The sequence below is a fragment of the Oncorhynchus mykiss genome, chromosome 17, assembly GCF_057628025.1.
Source record: "Oncorhynchus mykiss isolate SJ-2025 chromosome 17, ASM5762802v1, whole genome shotgun sequence".
Lineage (NCBI taxonomy): Eukaryota > Metazoa > Chordata > Actinopteri > Salmoniformes > Salmonidae > Oncorhynchus > Oncorhynchus mykiss.
In genome coordinates, this window is record NC_143038.1 from 15583568 (window position 1) to 15597792 (window position 14225).

Sequence of the window (14225 nt, forward strand, 5' to 3'; positions counted from 1 at the left end):
CTCGAGCTCAGTGAGGTTGGATGGAGAGCATTTGTGAACAGCAGTTTTCAGTTCTTTCCACAGATTCTCGATTGCATTCAGGTCTGGACTTTGACTTGGCCATTCTAACACCTGGATATGTTTATTTTTGAACCATTCCATTGTAGATTTTGCTTTATGTTTTGGATCATTGTCTTGTTGGAAGACAAATCTCCGTCCCAGTCTCAGGTCTTTTGCAGACTCCATCAGGTTTTCTTCCAGAATGGTCCTGTATTTGGCTCCATCCATCTTCCCATCAATTTTAACCATCTTCCCTGTCCCTGCTGAAGAAAAGCAGGCCCAAACCATGATGCTGCCACCACCATGTTTGATGGTGGGGATGGTGTGTTCAGCTGTGTTGCTTTTATGCCAAACATAACGTTTTGCATTGTTGCCAAAAAGTTCAATGTTGGTTTCATCTGACCAGAGCACCTTCTTCCACATTGGTGTGTCTCCCAGGTGTCTTGTGGCAAACTTTAAACAACACTTTTTATGGATATCTTTAAGAAATGGCTTTCTTCTTGCCACTCTTCCATAAAGGCCAGATTTGTGCAATATACGACTGATTGTTGTCCTATGGACAGAGTCTCCCACCTCAGCTGTAGATCTCTGCAGTTCATCCAGAGTGATCATGGGCCTCTTGGCTGCATCTCTGATCAGTCTTCTCCTTGTATGAGCTGAAAGTTTAGAGGGACGGCCAGGTCTTGGTAGATTTGCAGTGGTCTGATACTCCTTCCATTTCAATATTATCGCTTGCACAGTGCCCCTTGGGATGTTTAAAGCTTGGGAAATCTTTTTGTATTCAAATCCGGCTTTAAACTTCTTCACAACAGTATCTCGGACCTGCCTGGTGTGTTCCTTGTTCTTCATGATGCTCTCTGCGCTTTTAACGGGCCTCTGAGACTATCACAGTGCAGGTGCATTTATACGGAGACTTGATTACACACAGGTGGATTGTATTTATCATCATTAGTCATTTAGGTCAACATTGGATCATTCAGAGATCCTCACTGAACTTCTGGAGAGAGTTTGCTGCACTGAAAGTAAAGGGGCTGAATAATTTTGCACGCCCAATTTTTCAGTTTTTGATTAGTTAGAAAAGTTTGAAATATCCAATAAATGTCGTTCCACTTCATGATTGTGTCCCACTTGTTGTTGATTCTTCACAAAAAATACAGTTTTATATCTTTGTTTGAAGCCTGAAATGTGGCAAAAGGTCGCAAAGTTCAAGGGGGCCGAATACTTTCGCAAGGCACTGTATTAATTACACTTTGGATGGCGTATCAATACACCCAGTCACTACAAAGATACAGGTGTCCTTCCTATCTCCGTTGCCGGGGAGGAAGGAAGCCGCTCAGGGATTTCACCATGAGGCCAATGGTAACTTTTTTTAAACGGTTACAAAGCTTAATGGTTATGATTGGTGAAAACTGAGGATGGATCAACAACATTGTAGTTACTCCACAATACTAGCCTAAATTAGAGTGAAAAGAAGGAAGCCTCAACAGAATAAAAATATTCCAAAACATGCATCCTGTTTTCAGTAAGGCACTAAAATAAAACTGCAAGAAATGTGGCAGAGAAATTAACGTTTATGTCCTGAATGCAAAGTGTTATGTTTGGGGCAAACGCATCAATGAGTACCCTTCTTCATATTTTCAAGAATGGTGGTGGCTGCATCATGTTATGGGTATGCTTGTCATCTGCAAGAACTAGGGAGTGTTTTAGGATAAAAATAAGCGGAATAGAAACGGAATAGAGCTAAGCACAGGCAAAGTCCAAGAGGAAAACCTTCTTGTCTGCTTTCCAACAGATACTGGGAGACAAATTCACCTTTCAGCAGGACAATAACCTTAAACACAAGGACAGATACACAGGAGTTGCTTACCAAGACTGACATTGAACGTTACTGAGTGGCCAAGTTAGTTTTGACTTAAATCCGCTTGAAGATCTATGGCAAGACTTGAAAATGGCTGTCTAGCAATGATCAACAACCAACTTGACAGAGCTAGAAGGATGTTAAAAAGAATAATGGGCAAATATTGTACAATCCAGGTGTGCAAAACTATTAGAAACTTACCCAGAAAGACTCACAGCTGACTCACACTGCCAAAGGTTATTCTAAGATATACTGACTAAGAGGTGTGAATACTTATGTAAATCAGATATTAATGTATTTCATTTTCAATATATTTGCAAACATTTCTAAAAAACATGTGTTCACTTTGTCATTATGGGGTATTGCGTATAGATGGGTGAGGGGGGAATCAATTTAATCCATTAAAAATGTTGGCTGTAACACAAGATGTGGAATAGGTCAAGGGGTATGAAAACTTTCTGAAGGCACTGTAATTGGCTGGTTGATAAGCTGAAATCAGGTTAGTTACAACTGGGATTGGATTAAAAACCTACAGGAGGGTAGCTCTCCAGGAACAGGGTTGCAAAGCCCTTGTCTATAGTATAAGTACCCAGTTTGACCGCTAGGTTTTATGGGTATTATGACACCTCCACTGTGGGGCTCTAAAGACTTCCAGTCATTTTGCTAACGCTAGTTAACAATTGCGCTGATGGTAGTTGGCAACTTCCTTCAAACTGAACGAGTTCAACGGACTCTGGGGAAGTAGAGAGTACTTCATTGCCAAAATTCTGAAATATCCCTTTAAGTTGAACTGATTAGCCTAAGGAAGTTCCCTTTACATTTGAACTGTGTGCAAGCAGAGCTTTCTTTACATGTTGCCTACTATAGTACATCCAATGGAAATGTTTAATTAATGAAGACCAGTAGAAATTTTAGGTGAATACCATTCAAGCCAGTCAATAAAAAATACAAATGTAGTTTCAACTGGTCATCTATCATTATTATATAATTGTTCTTTATTGACTGAAGTTAAATGGTATTTGCCCTAACTCTGTGGAATCCACAATGGGACTCCCATGTTAAATAAAGAATAATAAAGTCTGTACTAATCATGTCATTGCTCTGTGGCTCCTCAGTGGCGCCCTCTATCCCCCCTTCTATGTCCTACACCAAGCGGGTGCAGGCCAACAGTGTGGAGAGCGACAAGGGCGATGCCGCCCACAAGCTTGGCACGGCCGGTTCCAAGACCGACGTGCCCACCTCGCCGCTGGTGGCACAGGAGAGGAAGAAGTCATCCACCGCCTCAGGGGTGAGGGGTCAAAGTGTTATACAGGATACGTTTTATAATATTCAGGGGGCTAAGGTTTCAGCAGTTTCTTCCTCCAAGTAAGCAGGGGATGATGGGCACAGAAAGTAGTTTTCTATCCCAAAATGTACTGGAAAGTTGGTCATTCCCAAAGTAATTTAGAACCCATCAGACTAAACTGTCGTAACCAGTCACAAGACGCTTCGCTTCTATTATGGTTTTTATTTTGTGGGACTGTCAGAACAGAAATAGTTTGTATTGTGAAATAAGTTATTGAAGGCTGTGTGTGTGTGTGTGTGAACCACAGAACAGTAACGCTATGACCAGGAGGAACACGTATGTGTGTGAGCGGTCAAGCACAGATCACTACACGGCGATTCCCAATGGCAAGGACAGCAGGTGAGGAGGGCGATGGGTATCCAATGCTGCTGCCACGGCAACTTTGTTTGCTGTTGATCATTTGATTGCTTCTGATAATGTTTACCTGCCTATGTAACTACAAAGTACATACATAGGTCTTGGAGTGTGACTAGAACTGACTCTCTCCCTGATCTTCTTCCTCCTGTGACCCTTTTCTTGTCCTCTCTCTACCCCTTTATCTTTCACCTTATTTCTCTTCCCCCACCCTCCCCGTTCACTCGATCTTCCCTTCTCGATCTCTCACCATCCTTTTCACACTCTCGCTTTCTGTCTCTCTCTCTCTCTCAGTCTGACTGAGATGTCAGGCTCGGCCAGTGGCTCCTCACCATCGCCAGGGGCAACCTCAGCTGTCCCTTCCACTCGTCCGCGTCACGTCAAGTCCATGTCGGCATCGGGCCACCCTATCAAGTCCCCACTGCCTCCCATAGACGACAACGCGGAGTACAAGGGGTGAGCTAGGGGGCTAGAGAGAGCAAGAGGGGGCTGAAGTCCCAAGTAGGAAGGGGCCCAAGTTATATAAATTGCTAAACACTAGCCTATACCCCCCCCCCCCCCGATCTAAATGAAGTACCTAGTAGTTGAGCGAGGGTATCAGACAATGGAGGGTTGAGGAACTGGGAGAAATTACTTGTTATAATGTCCATGTTTTTTCATTGCCCTATGATACTACAATGCTCAAAAAAATAAAGGGAACATTTAAACAACACAATGTAACTCCAAGTCAATCACACTTCTGTGAAATCAAACTGTCCACTTAGGAAGCGACACTGATTGACAATACATTTCACATGCTGTTGTGCAAATGGAATAGACAACAGGTGGAAATTATAGGCAATTAGCAAGACACCCCCAATAAAGGAGTGGTGACCACAGACCACTTCTCAGTTCCTATGCTTCCTGGCTGATGTTTTGGTCACTTTTGAATGCTAGCGGTGCTTTCACTCTAGTGGTAGCATGAGACGGAGTCTACAACCCACACAAGTGGCTCAGGTAGTGCAGCTCATCCAGGATGGGCCATCAATGCGAGCTGTGGCAAGAAGGTTTGCTGTGTCTGTCAGCGTAGTGTCCAGAGCATGGAGGCGCTACCAGGAGACAGGCCAGTACATCAGGAGATGTGGAGGAGGCCGTAGGAGGGCAACAACCCAGCAGCAGGACCGCTACCTCCGCCTTTGTGCAAGGAGGAGCAGGAGGAACACTGCCAGAGGCCTGCAAAATGACCTCCAGCAGGCCACAAATATGCATGTGTCTGCTCAAACGGTCAGAAACAGACTCCGAGGGTGGTATGAGGGCCCGACGTCCACAGGTGGGGTTTGTGCTTACAGCCCAACACCGTGCAGGACGTTTTTCATTTGCCAGAGAACACCAAGATTGGCAAATTCGCCACTGGCGCCCTGTGCTCTTCACAGATGAAAGCAGGTTCACACTGAGCACATGTGACAGACGTGACAGTCTGGAGACGCCGTGGAGAACGTTCTGCTGCCTGCAACATCCTCCAGCATGACCGGTTTGGCGGTGGGTCAGTCACGCCAGAGGTAGCCTGACTGCCATTTGGTACCGAGATGAGATCCTCAGACCCCTTGTGAGACCATATGCTGGTGCGGTTGGCCCTGGGTTCCTCCTAATGCAAGACAATGCAAGACCTCATGTGGCTGGAGTGTGTCAGCAGTTCCTGCAAGAGGAAGGCATTGATGCTATGGACTGGCCCGCCCGTTCCCCAGACCTGAATCCAATTGAGCACATCTGAGACATCATGTCTCGCTCCATCCACCACAGACTGTCCAGGAGTTGGCGGATGCTTTAGTCCAGGTCTGGGAGGAGATCCCTCAGGAGACCTTCTGCCACCTCATCAGGAGCATTCCCAAGCGTTGTAGGGAGGTCATACAGGCCACACACACTACTGAGCCTCATTTTGACTTGTTTTAAGGACATTACATCAAAGTTGGATCAGCCTGTAGTGTGGTTTTCCACTTTAATTTTGAGTGTGACTCCAAATCCAGACCTCCATGGGTTGATAAATTTGATTTCCATTGATAATTTTTGTGTGATTTTGTTGTCAGCACATTCAACTATGTAAAGAAAAAACTATTTAATAAGAATATTTCATTCATTCAGATCTAGGATGTGTTATTTTAGTGTTCCCTTTATTTTTTTGAGCAGTGTATACCAATGTATTTATGTTAGGTGATATTTCTTATCGGTATTTCTTGCCTCTCACTAATCTTCTTTCTACTTCCTCTACCGTCGTAGCCCCCCCACGGCCTCGCCGTCGGCGCACAGCATCAGCAGCAGCACGGCCGCCACGCCGCCCGACCGCACGCGCTTCCCCCGCGGCTCCTCCAGCCGCTCCACCTTCCACGGTGCCCAACTTCGCGACCGCCGCTCGGCCACCTACAACGGTCCACCCGCCTCTCCCACGCTCTCCCATGACACGGGGGCTCTGTCCCAGGCGCGCAGGGGCACCTCCACGGGCATCATCAGCAAGATCACCTCCAAGTTTGTCCGCAGGTCAGTGGAAATGGACGGAAATGCACCATACCGATGTGTTTGCCAGACCTGGGATAAATAGTCAGATAGCCTACCTTCAAGTATTTTAGGTGCGCTTGATTTATCCGTTATTCTATAGGTTCTATTGTACCGGGCGGATCTCCATTATTTAAAAGTATCTGACAATGTATTTGACCCAGGTCTGATATTTACAATATTACACTGCAGGACTAGTGTCAATTCCATTTCAATTCAGCAAGTAAACGGCAATTACAATTTAGTTCCTGAATTGACTTTATTGAAATGGAATTGACCCCAACCTTGCTGCACATCATGTATCATGTTTCCCTTCCTTAGGGCCATATTTACCCAGCCTTTGCATCTGACATTGAAAGTAACAGGTGCACATTTTGTACTAGCCAGTATATCTAGTTATTTAGTAGGGTACCGTGTAAGGTACAAGGCTGCTTTGAGTGAGTGTGGAGAGAGATAATAGAGAAAGTGTGATTGGGTTCCTCTTTCTCTCTCAATCCTGCATTAGCAGGGGACACCACTGTGAAGGGTGAAGTTGACCTTAGACACTGATCTTGGGTCAGTTTAGCATTTTCCCCACTAATGGTAAGGCTTGAGGAAGAGAAAGCTGATCATAGATCTGTACCTAGGGTAAACTTCACCCCGGAGCGCCAGTCCTTATTCCCCTAGGTGAGCCTGCGGTGACCAGGATCTGCTCTGAGAGAGACGTGGGCTGCCTACAGATACACTTGCAGGACCACACGCATATAGAAATGCATGCAGTCTCTCTTTCTTATGCACACACACACACACACACACACACACACACAGAGAGTGCAGCGTCTGCAGTATCTGTGACCGTGCTGCAGTCAGTCAAGGGCACTGGGTAAAATGAGCCTGTTTTTATCACCAGCCAGGGGCTCCACCCTTAGGGCATGACAAACTAACCTGTCACTGAACATTTCTATACACTCATCATATGTTGCTGTAGCAATCAATGCATGTGTATTTTTTTTATGAAGAATTTTTTAAATATTTTTTTAGATTAAATGTTTTGTTTTTTGTTATTATAGTTTATTGTCAATCAGACTTTCCATGTGTAGTAGGTATGAACCAACCAGTATGAACTGGTTGGTTCTTAGTGCCTTCAATCAGCCCATAGTGCATTTAGGGGTCTTGCTGTAAGCATATGTAGCACTATGTGTATTTAAGCACATCATTTCTTAATGCAAAATTGGGATCGACTTTGCTGACATAGTGGATCCATCACCATTAGATTTGTACATTTCTGCCACATTACGAGAAAGTCATTGAACAACATTTCCCACAACGTCCTTTTATGTCTCCCTATTTCCATCCATAGCTACACTCAAAGAAAATAACCAATTTCTTTTTAAATTGCTTCTTTCATTGTTTTTTTTTTTTTAGAACTATGTCTTTCAGGGCTGGCCGGAGGTAGGAGCGCACAGAATGGTTACCATGTCTACACCCGCCACACCCTTTCTTCCTCGCAATCCAAGCCCTCTTCAATGACATGCAACCATTCACGCCCTGGTGCCAGCCCCCCCTTCCTTAACTCCTCCCCCTAAACTCTACACCCCCCCGCATTATCCACCCCGCTATCTGACCCTGCACCACTAACAGACTGAGATTGAGACCCCCGAGAGGCCTTGCCTGTGATGCCTTGGAGTTTGCAGACACCTGCACTCACTTTCCGACTTCTTGTTTCGTTCTTTGGTTTGAGTGTGTTGTGTGTTCTGTAGATGTCATCTGTCATCCATCTCGCTCTCCGTTCACATGATTTCCACGTTGTGTCATCCTCCGTTTTAGCTAGCTTGCCGATATACGTCATGTTGGCCTTTTTGGCAGTCTCACCAGTTGCCTCCCCAGAACGAGTTGAGCCGCGTGACCGTGTATGTTTTGTAGGTTTGACCCCATCCCCACCTTCTTCCTTTTCACCTACCCATCGTCTGTGTGTACACTGACAACCCCCTTCTACTGCTCTGTTGAACTCTGAACTCTGATTGCTTCCCAAAGGGCCACGGTTGAAGGAGAGGCCAGTGGCAGTACAGACCCCCCAAGGTGAGGCATCGGCACGGCCGCCCGCAGAAAAAGTAACAACAACCTCGAAATAAAAGCATGGCATGTCAATGAGGGTCACTACTAGTCCCGGGATCGAAAGCCAATGTCCACCGGTTCATTCTTGTTCCATGTTGTGGAGTATAGTTAGCACTGTGATGACGGAAGGACTAATTCTAGGTGTGGCTATACGTCTCCTTAAATGACTAGTTCATTGTTGTTATCGTACCGGTACTTGTTGTGCTGTTCTTTGTTGTTGTGTTATGTGTGTACTTTGTCCCCATGCCCTCAGTCACACAGTGGTGGTGTTTGTGCCTAAGTGGCGTGACCCTGAATACCATGCTCTTGCTAGACCTCGGTGGGAACATTTTGTGTGTTTAAGCTGTCTAGAAGTGTCTGTTCTGAGTGTGTGTTACACGGCGCGCAATCTTTTGAATAACATATATTTGACTGTCATTCAGTTGTCCGTTTTACAGTGGGGTCTTGAACACATGGGTTGTACAAGTTCTGTGTGTTGCCCTTTGACGCACACTCTATATACTCCGAGTCACATGACTCTTTAAAAAGGAAATGTCAAAAAAATTATTATAATAATTGGGTCAGCACCTCACCAACATGTTTGCTTTTGCGTCTACCTACTTATCTCCTATTCAATTAACGCTATTGTCCGTGTTCTGTTCCTCTCCAGGAGCGCATCAGGGGAACCCAAGGAGGACGGTTCCCGGGACTCCAAACCCCGTTCACTGCGCTTCACCTGGAGCATGAAGACCACCTCGTCCATGGAGCCCGGCGACATGATGCGCGAGATCCGGAAGGTCCTGGACGCAAACAACTGCGACTACGAGCAGCGCGAGCGCTTCATGCTCTTCTGCGTGCACGGCGACGCCCGCCAGGACAGCCTGGTCCAATGGGAGATGGAGGTGTGCAAGCTGCCACGCCTCTCACTCAACGGTGTGCGCTTCAAGCGGATCTCAGGCACGTCCATCGCCTTCAAGAATATCGCGTCCAAAGTGGCTAACGAGCTCAAGCTGTGAAAAGTGACTTTTGGGAAGACTAAACAAACTAAAGAGAATTAACATATGACATTGTAAATGGAGGGGGCAGAGGACATAATCCTGGTGTTCCTTGAGTTTGCGGGGCGCTCCAAGTGTCGGGCCCAAGAGAGTTTACTGCTATTCGAGGCTACTGCCGTATTGCTTGGTTGAAACGACACATAGAGAAAATATACTTCCATTTTCCCTCCCCAAGGCAAACCCCTGTATTCCAAAATTGTTGTTAATAACGAGAGGTGAGAACTGACCATTGCAATAATATGAAAACATTTGTATCAATGGGCCGCAAAATTTCAATTCCATTGCTAAACTACCATTTTAAAGGGGGTTGGAAGAACAGACTGCAAAGCTACTTTTTCCACATGTACAGTAAAATAGAGAATGTTTTGAGTTGTATTGTTCATAGAGTTGTATAAAACAGGACTCTTCAGCATAATGTCTGCAGGTATTGTATAGTCTTGAGTTGCTGTACAGAAAGTGTGTTTAAATGTGTCATACTGTGTTTTTTCTTTTCTTTTCATTTGGAGTTCTCTTTCCTTCTATTGTTGACATTTGTAGATTGTTTGCCTCCACTGAAGTTTAATGTTTAGGGAAAGAAAAAAAAAAACATTTTTTATTCTCACAAGGAAAAGAAAAAAACAAGCTTATTTTTTACTTTTCACAGACAATAGGTTCCTTTCCTAATACAGGAGGGATCAAATGACGTGATCTGTGTTGAAAAGCAAAACTCTACACATCCCAAAGCCCTAATCAAATCATTCCTCCTATAATGCACTATTTTGGCCATTCTCACAATCCTCCTTCAAGTAGCGTAGCTGAATGATGACGTTAGCACTGCAGTTTTAAAATGTTCTGTTTATTGCATAGAATTTACATAAGGGATCTTATGTTGTGTCTTTTTATTACCTTTGAGAACCCAAATATACAGCGTAGACTGACAGGACCACACATTTTTCAGTTGCACTCAATTATAAGCCCGCTCTCATAAAGTCCGCTTTATGCAGTCTTGAACACGGTATCGTAAATGTCACTGGCGTTGCACTCGATTCATAATCAAATGCTCTTCTAACAAATATTGGGCCAAAGCTACTCATTCAAAACACTATTCATGGACTTTTAGTAGCATAAATGCACCGGCACCATTCTAGGTCAGGAAGTGACATGTTCCGCTTGAAACTGCCCAAAGGTTGAAAGGTTCACGCAAAGTGATGCCCAAGCAGTTTGACCTCACTAGTGACTATATCTCTGTTTCTCTTACTCCCTTCTAAACTGCAGTTAATTGATAGTTACTGTGCGACACCTGTCTGACTTGTTTTGTGCTCCATTTTTTTTTCTTGCAAAATATATTGTATTTATTCCACCACATTATGCCTTTTTAATGTGCTGCTTGGTATTTCTGAGGCATTCACCTGTACGAGAAGAAAAATAGTATATAACTAGTTTCACATATGTTTTTATTTTAGGTTTTTCCCCTTTGTAATTAGTGATTGCGATGAGTATGTACAATAACCACTAGTGCTGGTACGTTTCTACTCGTTATTTTGTATGAAAAGTAATGAGGGTCAACTGTGCAATGGTATTCCATGTTGTATTACTGTAAAGATGAGAGATGGGCCTAGACCGCACCCTTTAACACAACAAAGAGAGTGGAAACAGAATCCAGACATTTTATTTCCTCATTTCAAAAGGCACAATAGAAGGAAAAAAGCAAAGGCGAGTGGTCAACAAAAAGAAATCAATGAAAATAAGGTTAAGCTGTGAGCCCTTCTGGAAGCTGAGCGAGACATCTCCACCGCTGACTTTCTGTGGCATTATGGGAGCAGAGAGGGTTGGAGGGGGCTACCGCACGTTGACTTATAGTGCACATGGAAGAAAAATGCATATTCCTAATTGTTAACGGTACAACTTCCAGAGAGGATGTCTATTGTGTTGCCTTAGCAGATCAAGTGTAGAGGAGAAGCAGCAAGTGTTAAAGAAATATAAACGATTATGCCTCGCCCCTTTCATCTCCATTAACCCCTCCCCCCACATAAACCCCTCCTACCTGCGAGGAAAGCTCGAGTCATCCAGATTCAGTCTCTCGTGCACAATATTAAAGCTTACTTGAAAGGAGTCTCAAGCAAATGTCTGGTGTCATTTGTTCTTTTTTTTTTTTACCAGTATGTACTATTTAATTTTGTCTGAGAAACCATGGCTTCACAGCCAATCAGTTTAGCATAAACTTTGAGTAACATGGAGGAATGATACATTATGGAAAGAGCTTTGTAATTTGTATAGAAACATGTATTGCTCTGTAGATGGTGGGTTATCCTAATGTGTATGGCCATGCCAAACTTCATACTGAAAGCAAACACAGTTGAAATTATGCAAAAATATTTTCTTAAGTAAAATAGTTTTTATATACAGCACATAAGCATGAACTTTTGAAAAGTATTTAACTTTGGTATGCAATATTTATTCTATAAGTCTTTGTACCTACAGTTGAAGTCTGAAGTTTACATACACCTTAGCCAAATACATTTAAACTCAGTTTTTCACAATTCCTGACATTTCATCTTAGTATAAATGCTCTGTCTTAGGTCAGTTAGTATCACCACTTTAAGAATGTAAAATGTCAGAATAATAGTAGAGAATTATTTATTTCAGCTTTTATTTATTTCATCACATTCCCAGTGTGTCAGAAGTTTACGTACACTCAATTAGTATTTGGCAGCATTGCCTTTAAATTGTTTAACTTGGGTCAAATGTTTCAGGTAGCCTTCACCAACCTTCCCACAATACGTTTGGTGTATTTTGGCCCATTACGCCTGACAGAGCTGGTGTAACTGAGTCAGGTTTGTAGGCCTGTTTGCCTCGCACACACTTTTTCAGTTCTGCCCACAAGTTATCTATGGGATTGAGGTCAGGGCTTTGTGATGGCCACTCCAATACCTTAACGTTCTTGTCCTTAAGCCATTTTGCCACAACTTTGGAAGTATGCTTGGGGTTTGTCCATTTGGAAGACTCATTTGCAACCAAGCTTTAACTTCCTGACTGATGTCTTGAGACGTTGCTTCAATATATCCACATTTTCTTTCCTCGTGATGCCATCTATTTTGTGAAGTGCACCAGTCCCTCCTGCAGCAAAGCACCCCACATAACAATGGTCATTATGGCCAAACAGTTCTATTTTTGTTTCATCAGACCAGAGGACATTTCTCCAAAAAGTACGATCTTTGTCCCCATGTGCAGTCGCAAACCATAGTTTGGCTTTTTTATGGCAGTTTTGGAGCAGTGGCTTCTTCCTTGCTGAGCGGCCTTTCAGGTTCTGTCGATATAGGACTTGTTTTACAGTGGATATAGATACTTTTGTACCTGTTTTCTCCAGCATCTTCACAAGGTAATTTGCTGTTGTTCTGGGATTGATTTACATGTTTTGCACCCCAGTACGTTCATCTCTAGGAGACAGAATGCGTCTCCTTCCTGAGCGGTATGACGGCTTGGTGGTCCAATGGTGTTTATACTTGCGTACTATTGTTTGTACAGATGAACGTGGTACCTTCAGGCGTTTGGAAATTGCTACCAATGATGAACCAGACTTGTGGAGGTCAAAAAAAATAATTCTGAGGTCTTGGCTGATTTATTTTGATGTTCCCATGATGTAAAGCAAAGAGGCACTGAGTTTAAGGTAGGCCTTGAAATACATCCACAGGAACACCTCCAATTGACTCAAATAATGTAAATTAGCCTATTAGAAGCCTCTAAAGCCATGACATCATTATTTGGAATTTTCTAAGCTGTTTAAAGACTGTCAACTTAGTGTATGAAAACTTCTGACCCAACGGAATTGTGATACAGTGAATTATAATTTAAATAATCTGTAAACAATTGTTGGAAAAAGGACGTGTCACGCACAATGTAGATGTCCTAACCGACTTGCCAAAACAATAGTTTGTTAACAAGAAATTTGTGGAGTGGTTGAAAAACTAGTTTTAATGACTCTAACCTAAGTATATGTAAACTTCAACTGTGTGTCATAGTGTTAATTTAATTAGAACACATAGTACAATCAACATTAACATAGCTGTTATAATATTGTTGGTTTTTAGAAATACCGATGTCATTCTCGTAAAAGCCCCGTACAGTATTATGATAGCACGCTACCAGTCAAACTACTAAAATGTGAAGTTTGTGTTGAATAGGACAGGAGTCCCTTTTCTTCCCATCTTCCTCAGCTTTACTTCAGTAAAGGCACCAGATCATCGATTTTCTCTTCCCCCTCTAACCTCTTCTCCATGCGGATGTGCAGCTTGACCTCGTCCACCACTAGCTACGTGAACCCCACCTTGTCCAAGCCAATTGTCTGGGCATTACTGATGTTATACACCTCACTGCAGTCTAAGGAGTAAGAGGTAAGACTCTTCAGTTAATTTGACCATATTAAAGTACGGTATGCAACAACTTCCTTGTAAATTTGGAGGAAATTATAACAGTATATATTTTTGTATCCTAGTAAAATAAATATATTTTTCAAGTAACTAGCTTATCATATATAGATACTATATACACACATTTTATACATACACATTATACAATATATGACCAAAAGTATGTGGACACCTGTTTGTCAAACATTTTATTCCAAAATCATGGTCATTAATATGGAGTTGGTCCCCCCTTTGCTGCTATAACAGCCACCACTCTCCTGGAAAGGTTTTCCACTAGATGTTGGAACATTGCTGCGGGGACTTGCTTCCAATCACCCACAAAAGCATTAGTGAAGTCGGGCACTGATGTGGGTGATTAGGCCTGGCTCGCAGTCAGCGTTCCAGTTAATCCCAAAGGCGTTCAATGGCCAGGGCTCTGTGCAGGCCAGTAAAGTTCTTTCACACAGATCTCGATAAACCATTTCTGTATGGATCTCGCTTTGAGCATGGGAGCATTGTCATGCTGAAACAGGACATGGCTTTCAGAGTCGTCTAGAATGGCATTGTATGCTGTAGCGTTAAGATTTCCC

At 43.3% G+C, this 14225-nt stretch overlaps 1 protein-coding gene across 3 annotated transcripts in view; it reads left to right on the forward strand.

The window, feature by feature from the left end:
• LOC110493770 (serine/threonine-protein kinase MARK1) overlaps positions 1-11348 on the forward strand; it is an 81227-nt gene extending 69879 nt beyond the window's left edge. Inside the window, exons 13-19 of one of the 3 annotated variants that reach the window (XM_036949758.2) lie at positions 3013-3185; positions 3490-3581; positions 3891-4052; positions 5850-6107; positions 7527-7553; positions 8136-8180; positions 8866-11348. In XM_036949758.2, coding sequence (XP_036805653.1) covers positions 3013-3185; positions 3490-3581; positions 3891-4052; positions 5850-6107; positions 7527-7553; positions 8136-8180; positions 8866-9211 — 1103 coding nt within the window. In that variant the 3' untranslated portion in view covers positions 9212-11348. The remainder of the gene's footprint in view (positions 1-3012; positions 3186-3489; positions 3582-3890; positions 4053-5849; positions 6108-7526; positions 7554-8135; positions 8181-8865) is intronic. The other 2 variants (XM_036949761.2, XM_036949762.2) reach the window with 2 other exon arrangements.
• Positions 11349-14225: the final 2877 nt, after the last annotated feature.